The 9,226-nt window shown below is 31.5% G+C and overlaps 1 protein-coding gene across 5 annotated transcripts; it reads right to left on the minus strand.

Annotated features, from left to right (window-relative positions):
• Positions 1-676: 676 nt before the first annotated feature.
• On the minus strand, positions 677-8,994 carry LOC139816058 (odorant receptor 46a-like). 5 transcript variants are annotated; one of them, XM_071783368.1, is made up of 9 exons: positions 5,230-5,380; positions 4,862-5,155; positions 3,740-4,740; positions 3,036-3,428; positions 2,331-2,413; positions 2,033-2,228; positions 1,397-1,601; positions 936-1,091; positions 677-773 (listed from the first exon to the last, which is right to left on the minus strand). In XM_071783368.1, the coding sequence occupies exons 4-9, from the start codon at positions 3,395-3,397 to the stop codon at positions 729-731; spliced, it is 1,047 nt and encodes a 348-aa protein (XP_071639469.1). In that variant the 5' UTR covers positions 3,398-3,428; positions 3,740-4,740; positions 4,862-5,155; positions 5,230-5,380; the 3' UTR covers positions 677-728. The 5 variants fall into 5 exon arrangements, 2 of the variants coding, with proteins under 2 accessions (XP_071639469.1, XP_071639468.1); XR_011732905.1 differs by lacking the exons at positions 677-773; positions 936-1,091; positions 1,397-1,601; ... (1 more) ...; positions 2,331-2,413; positions 3,036-3,428 and adding exons at positions 5,585-5,740; positions 6,066-6,270; positions 6,706-6,895; ... (1 more) ...; positions 7,728-8,120; positions 8,481-8,992 and having other exon boundaries at positions 3,808-4,740; positions 5,230-5,422; XM_071783367.1 differs by having other exon boundaries at positions 2,033-2,413.
• Positions 8,995-9,226: the final 232 nt, after the last annotated feature.

Raw genomic sequence — 9,226 nt, forward strand, 5'->3', positions numbered from 1 at the left:
GTCTCCCGTCCATCGGAACTACGAAGAATATCGTACCTTCCGCATACAGTTTCCCGTTTTATTACATAAAAATACAAGACGAGTGTAGCGATAAGAATGTGATGCATAATATACTCAGTGTCAGAGCATATTTCTCAAGTTGCTTGTATATCTGCGAGGTATGACGAGTGTACAGGGGAACTACCATGTATTAATTCTATACTCAGTACATCACATGTAGCAAAGCCTGAGAAATTATTCTTTTCTGACTTTAACGCTAGAGCCGAAATTAGTGTTGCTTATACGTCATTATTTTTTCTTCATTTTGCGATGCAAATGAATATTCCATATACTTGATTGTCTTATTAGTTACCAATCATTCTGCAGATGAAGTAACGAATAAAGTGTTTAAATACTTTCCAAGTTAACTGTCACACATCCGCTCGCCAAGTATGACGGGTGAGGCAGAAGACTGGATTATTTCTGGTACGACCGCAAAAGAGTGTCGCAGGTAACGGTATAAGAAGACATTATATTTTTCATGTTTAACTGACGCTCGATTTCTGCTTAGATATAAAAATAAATTGTTATATGTATTATACCTATTACATTGTATGCATGTTATCTGCTTGCATCAGTGTTTGAATAATCGGAATAGAAAATAAGGCTGAAGTGGAAAAATGTGTGGAAACAAAAGTTATAAGATTTAGAATTTATAATTTATTCAAAACTACATCATTATTTATATTTCACTTTTGTAACACGTTAAATATTGAATAAGACGTTTTTAGGATCTGAAAGAAAAATTAGAAAAAACCTTAATATAGAAGATAAGGCATTTATGAAAATTTTAATTGTATTTTCGTACCGCGACAAATATTGATAATATCAAAAACAACGTATCTTCTGAATATGTCAAATATTTATTTTGATACCAATGTAATAATAATACTAACGTTACTGTAAGACTGAACGGATAGAGTTATCAAGAAGCTGCTCGTGAACTTTATAGGAATAGTGCTACGCATCATGATCATGAGCAATCCTTTTTTCTCTCTGATTGATAGCAATGGCCAATCCATATGATATATAGTATCTCCTATGCCCGTGCTCTATCAACGTAACACAAATAAATTTTACCAAATAATTGTATTAATATTATTAATTTTTACACGCACACATATGTATGCATGAACTATAATCCTTATGTAGAAAATTGATATTTTTTATATACACGAGCGTCGAATCCAAACTTGCTTAACAAATTATTTCCCAAATTATCTAGCAAAAACTTGTAAAAAATTGAACTGCAATGTATAAAAGCACTCGCCATTTTTTATTAATTTGGTAAAATAAATCCGTTAGGTACGGATTATTTTTCGATACGGCTTATAGTAGATGGAGCATAGAGAGTTACCTTAAGTATAACTTCGTTTCCGGACCAGCAGAAAATGAAGATTTGCGCGAACATGCAAATCGTATATATCAAAAAAGACACAAGTCCAGACAGTTCCGAAATATGGGTTGACAAGTAATATACACATGTACATAATACTATTATACTACAAAAAAACTGAACGAAGAACACCTGGTTGAATATGACGTTTACCGTTTTCGCGTATCTGTAATGATTTCACGTTAATCCTGCACTGAATACGAGTAATAAGACAATTGCTGTTATAATGTATAATTTTATAACATGTTTGTTTTAGTATGCGTCATTTTGAAAGAAGAATTACTTCGTTTTAAACATGTAAATCAATCTAATTAAATTTTATTTTTCTGCACAGCTTACCACGGAATGACTATATAATTAAATCACTTTGAGAATGCTCTGCTTTCGAGCTCGTAATAATAGTCTATTAATTGCAAATAATGTCGGTTGTGTTACCTTTTGATTTTAAACGATTTTCCGTCATAAGCATCAATAATTATTGTTGTAAATAACAGCAGTTCTTAGACATGGAAATTTGAATAATGTACATGCGCATGCACATACACACGTACATAAAGACTGAATATATGCATAAAAACGGATTCTTACGTGACTCACTTGTAAATGCTGAGATGATAATCTACGCATTCCGATATCCCCACTTCGTTCTTATTCGACGTTGAAAGTGTATGTCCCAGATCTCTAACTGTTTTATTAATTATAAATTTGTGAAGACGACTTTCGAAAATTTCAAGTTGGGCGCACGTTTGCAAAGACAATCCGAGGATTAGAGCATCCGTGCCGGTACCTATTACTGTGGCAAAAAATAAAGATATAATTTGATGAATGGATATAATCCAGAACACTAGAGGTATATTATAATCCCATGGCAGCCATATTCGATAAGGTATATGACCTTGCATAACATTTAATACTGATCCTATTGTAGTGCCTGCAACGGCGATAATCGCCATAAAAGAGTATCTTATCGAGAACGTTCTGTAAACATAGAACCAATATTAAATTGTATAAAAAATTATATGTACTTATAATTTACAGAAATTTATCTTTAAAAAATTTAAATAGGAGAAAGTGGGATAACTGCGAACAAGGGATAAACTGAACGATACTATATTAGAGTAGTGATATTCTCCCACTTCTCGTACCACTGAGCGTATATCGGCTAATATCGCTGGGTGCGAGAAGCGGGAGAACATCATTACTCTATTATATTACAATAGTAATTCTTCGCGTTTACCCCATGTTCGCAGTTGGAAGAGAGTTGCCCCACTCTCCCCTACTATTTTGTAGTTCTATATGGGTTGGACCTGTATGTTCAATAATTAGTTTAAAATGATATTTAAGAAACTCCTTTTAAAAAAAATTGTACCATGTTTTTTTATATGTGAAAATGCTAATTCGGAAATATGTGATCAACGAAATTAAGCAAAAAATAAATAGTCCAGAATTTGTGTTATCAGTATCATACTGATTAAATTCGGGCGATACGGAAATAATACATGCTGGACGTATATATAGTAATAAATCATTACATAAACATTTTAAGTTGGTAATATTAATAATTTAATATTGGGACGTTTTAATAAACATACGAACTCACCTGATAAACTTATCAAATTTCGTTTGGATAGCTACTTCATCCTCGTTGCGAGGTTTATGTGGTGCTTTCAACAATGATTGCACTATGTTGATGATCGCATTCCGACGTATCACAACGACCGTCGCTTTACAACAATCGGTAACAATAGCCAAGAACATTAGAGCATTAGCGGTAAAATCATCGATATTGTCGACAACAAGTAATATATCCAAAAATTGCGTTAACATCAAAAAGTATTCCGAAAATATTACACCGCAGGTAAATATACTATACAGCAGCTTAGCACCATTTGATGACCATTCAACGGGTCGCCATATACCACCAATGGTATATATTAAAAAATTTAAAGAAAGTATTTGCATATTTGAATCTTTTCCTTCACATGTAAAGTATCTAAAAAAAGTAGTTTATAGAATTGCGAAAAGTGTCTGCAGAAAAATTGAATTTGATACAGAAGGTAAAATATATTATACAAATAGATTACATAAAGTATTAAATTCTACAACTTGATTTAAATTGCAAACACTAAATATATAAATATATCCGATTAAAAAAAAATTTATACGTTTAACGTATAAAATACAGATCGCGTCCAATGTTATCGCGAATTAAAAACTGGACAACCTTATTTAAACGTAGTGCAATATATAATTTGTGAGAATATAACTAGAAAGCAATATTTGTTAACATTTATAATCGCATACCTTATTTCGGAATATCAGCTGCTCAGAATTGGCTAATAATTATAAAACAAGTACACTGATACAACATGTTATTTTATTATCGTAATGATCAATAAATTTCACTTAGGTAACCGCGCACGTCTTACGACAGACTATGTATAGTTTTACCCTCTTCAACATCTTGTCAACACTACTACAATTACGGCCATTAAAAAATCGACATTAAGTCATTTCATCATTTATTATGGAGTGCACGTTCTTTTCCGTTCTTGCGAATACTACAATTATAAAAGTTTTCCTACTTGCAATTATCGAGGGATGTTTTCCTTTCACGCACGTTGTTATATTCCCGTTGAATAAAATATTTGTATGTCTCCTGTGTGTGTGTGTGTGTCCATCGGAACTACGAAGAATATCGTACCTTCCGCATATAGTTTCCCGTTTTATTACATATAAAAATACAAGACGAGTGCAGCGATAAGAACGTCATGCATAATATACTCAGTGTCAGAGCATATTTCTCAAGTTGCTTGTATATCTACGAGGTATGACGAGTGTACAGGGGAACTACCATGTATTAATTCTATACTCAGAGTAATACATCACATGTAGCAAAGCCTGAGAAATTATTTTTTTCTGACTTTAACGCTAGAGCCGAAAGTAGTGTTGCTTATACGTCAAATCAAAATGTGCACAATATTACAGTGTAAAATGTGCAATGTTTATCTTATCGCGTTAATATCCTTAAAATCAAAATAAAGAGTAAGGTTGAAATAAATACGCAAAATATAGATTTTTCAAGAAAAATACAGAAATTTCAAGATTTAGTGTTACTGATTTACAAAAAAACTACTCAACTATCATACCAAAATACGCGTTCAATTATAGAAAATTTATATTTCATATTATCAGGTTGCTTCTATTTCATTTCATCTTTACATATAACTGACAATGATAACATACTAACAAAAAACTGAATAAAGAGTGCTGGATTGAAGGTAACGTTTACTGTTTTAGCATATCTGTAATAGTTCATGCAGTTAAATAACATATACTCTTAATCATATAAATATTATAAATATACACATATATGTAAAGAGATTTATTATTAAGAGCATAAAAAGGAAATGTCATGCCACTAACTTGCAAATGATGAGATGATGATATGTAGGTTCCGTTATCATTATTTTTTCTTCATTTTGCGATGCAAATGAATATTCCATATACTTGATTTGTCTTATTAGTTACCAATCATTCTGCAGATGAAGTAACGTATAAAGTGTTTAAATACTTTCCAAGTTAACTGTCACACATCCGCTCGCCAAGTATGACGGGTGAGGCAGAAGACTGGATTATTTCTGGTACGACCGCAAAAGAGTGTCGCAGGTAACTTATAAGAAGACATTATATTTTTCATGTCTAATTGACGCTCGATTTCTGCTTAAATATAAAAATAAATTGTTATATGTATTATACCTATTACATTGTGTTGCATGTAGTTATACATTTACATTTATGTGTGCGTGCGTGCATATTATCTGCTTGCATCAGTGTTTGAATAATCGGAACAGAGAATAAGGCTGAAGTGGAAAAATGTGTGGAAACATAAGTTATAAGATTTAGATCTAATTTATCCAAAACTACATCATTATTTATATTTCACTTTTGTAACATGTTAAATATTGAATAAGATGTTTTTAGGATCTGAAAGAAAAATTAGAAAAAACCTTAATATAGAAGATAAGGCATTTATGAAAATTTCAATTGTATTTTTGTACCGCGACAAATATTGATAATATCACAAACAACGTATCTTCTGAATATGTCAAATATTTATTTTGACACCAACGTAATAATAATACTAACGTTACTGTAAGACTGAACGGATAGAGTTATCAAGAAGCTGCTCGTGAACTTTATAGGAATAGTGCTACGCATCATGATCATGAGCAATCTTTTTTTCTCTCTGATTGATAGCAATGGCCAATCCATATGATATATAGTGTCGCCTATGCTCGTGCTCTACCAACGTAACATAAATAAATGTATTATTGCATAATAATACCTTTAATACACAAATAATTGTATTAATATTTTTAATTTTTACACGCACACATATGTATGCATGAACTATAATCCTTATGTAAAAAATAGATATTTTTTCTATACACGAGCGTCGAATCCAAACTTGCTTGACAAATTATTTGCCAGATTATCCAGCAAAAACTTGTAAAAAATTGAACTGTATAAAAGCACTCGCCATTTTCTATTAATTTGGTAAAATAAATCCGTTAGGTACGGATTATTTTTTGATACGGCTTATAGTAGATGGAGTATAGAGAGTTACCTTAAGTATAACTTCGTTTCCGGACCAGCAGAAAACGAAGATTTGCGCGAACATGCAAATCGTATATATCAAAAAAGACACAAGTCCAGACAATTCCGAAATATGGGTTGACAAGTAATATACACATGTACATAATACTATTATACTACAAAAAAACTGAACGAAGAGCACCTGGTTGAATATGACGTTTACCGTTCTCGCGTATCTGTAATGATTTCATATTAATCCTGCACTGAATACGAGTAAAACAGTTGCTGTTATAATGTATAATTTTATAACATGTTTGTTTTAGTATGCGTCATTTTGGAAGAAGAATTACTTGGTTCTAAATATATGTAAATTAATCTAATAAAATTTTATTTTTCTGCACAGCTTATCATGGAATGATTATATAATTAAATCACTTCGAGAATGCTCTGCTTTCGAGCTCGTAATAATAGTTTATTAATTGCAAATAACGTTAGTTGTGTTATCTTTTGATTTTAAACGATTTTCCATAAGCATCAATAATTATTGTTGTAAATAACAGCAGTTCTTAGACATGGAAATTAAATAATGGACACGCGCATGCACACATACACACGTATACATAAAGAGGCGACTGAATATATGCATAAAAACGGATTCTTACGTGACTCACTTGTAAATGCTGAGATGATAATGTACGCATTCCGATATCCCCACTTCGTCTTTATTTGACGTCGAAAGTGTATGTCCCAGATCTCTAACTGTTTTATTAATTATAAATTTGTGAAGACGACTTTCGAAAATTTCAAGTTGGGCGCACGTTTGCAAAGACAATCCGAGGATTAGAGCATCCGTGCCGGCACCTATTATTGCGGCAAAAAATGAAGTTATAATTTGATGAATGGATATAATCCAGAACACTAGAGGTATATTATAATCCCATGGCAGCCATATTCGATAAGGTATATGACCTTGCATAACATTTAATACTGATCCTATTGCAGTGCCTGCAAAGGCGCTAATCCCCAAAAAAGAGTATCTTATCGAGAACGTTCTGTAACCATAGAACCAATATTAAATTGTATAAACGCAAAAATTATATGTACTTATAATTTACAGAAATTTATTTTTAAAAAATTTAAATAGGGGAAAGTGGGATAACTCTGCAAACAAGGGGTAAACGCGAACGATACTATATTAGTGATATTCTCCCACCTCTCGTACCACTGTACGTATATCGGCTATCGCTGGGTGCGAGAAGCGGGAGAACATCATTACTCTAATATATTACAATAGTAATTTTTTGCGTTTATCCCGTGTTCGCAGTTGGAAGAGAGTTACCCCACTCTCCCCTACTATTTTGTAGTTCTATATGCGTTGAACCTGTATGTATTTAATAATTAATTTAAAATAATATTTAAGAAACTCCTTTAAAAAGAAATTGTACCATGTCTTTTTATATGTGAAAATGATAATTCGGAAATATGTGATCAACGAAATTAAGCAAAAAATAAATGGTCCAGAATTTGTGTTAAAGGAACAACGTTAATCAATATCATATTGATCAAATTCGGGCGATACGGAAATAATATATGCTAGACGTATATATAGTAATAAATCATTACATAAACATTTTAAGTCGGTAATATTAATAGTTTAATATATCGGGACGTTTTAATAAACATACGAACTAACCTGATAAACTTATCAAATTTTGTTTGGATAGCTACTTCATCCTCGTTGCGAGGTTTATGTGGTGCTTTCAACAATGTTTGCACTATGTTGATGATCGCATTCCGACGTATCACAACGACCGTCGCTTTACAACAAACGGTAACAATAGCCAAGAATATTAAAGCATTAGCGGCAAAATCATCGATATTGTCGACAACAAGTAATATATCCATAAATTGAGTTAACACCATAAAGTATTCCGAAAATATTACACTGCAGGTAAATATACTATACAGCAGCTTAGCACCATTTGATGACCACTCAACGGGTCGCCATATACCACCAACGGTATATATTAAAAAATTTAAAGAAAGTATTTGCATATTTGAATCTTTTCCTTCACATGTAAAGTATCTAAAAAAAGTAGTTTATAGAATTGCGAAAAGTGTCTTTTCTTAAATATATTATATAATTATGTGTCCAGACGTGTAAGGTAATTATGAGAAAAATTGAATTTGATGCAGAAGATAAAATATATTATATAAATAGATTACATAAAGTATTAAATTCTACAACTTGATTTAAATTGCAAACACTAAATACAAAAATGTATCCGATTAAAAAAAATTTTATACGTTTAACGTATAAAATACAGATCGCGTCCAATGTTATCGCGAATTAAAAACTGGACAACCTTATTTAAACGTAGTGCAATATATAATTTATGAGAATATAACTAGAAAGCAATATTTGTTAACATTTATAATCACATGCCTTATTTCGGAATATCAGCTGCTCAGAATTGTCTAATAATGCAACAGAATTATAAAGCAAGTACACTGATACAACATGTTATTTTATTATCGTAATGATCAATAAATTTCACTTAAATGTAACCGAGCACGTCTTACGACAGACTCTGTATAGTTTTACCCTCTTCAACATCTTGTCAACCCTACTACAATTACGGCCATTAAAAAATCGACATGAAGTCATTTAATCATTTATTATGAAATGCACGTTCTTTTCCGTTCTCTTGTAAATACTATAACTGCAAAAATTTATCTACTTGCTGTCATAGGGGAATGTCGTCCTTTACATTCACGCACATTGCTATATTCTCATTGAATAAAATATTTATGTATCTCATGTCTATCGGAACTGCGAAGAATATCGTATTTTTCGCAAGTTTTTCATTTTATTACATGAGAAAACAAGACGAGTGTAGTAAGAATGATGTTTAATATACTTCTCATATTTCTCAAGTTTCCAGTATCTACATCTGCGAGGTATGACATGCGTACAGGAAAATTATAATGTACTCTATACTCAAAACATCATATACATATATAACATAGACTTAGAAATTCTTTTTTTTTTACTAATGCTAAAACCAAAATAAGTTCTGCTTATATGTCACATCTCAAAACATGTTTTACACTACAGTGTAAAATATCTACATGCACTGTTCATGCATTCGTGTAAATATTTTCTTAAAATCGGAATAAAGAGTGAAGTTG

This window comes from Temnothorax longispinosus, chromosome 7, assembly GCF_030848805.1.
Source record: "Temnothorax longispinosus isolate EJ_2023e chromosome 7, Tlon_JGU_v1, whole genome shotgun sequence".
Classification (NCBI taxonomy): Eukaryota; Metazoa; Arthropoda; class Insecta; order Hymenoptera; family Formicidae; genus Temnothorax; species Temnothorax longispinosus.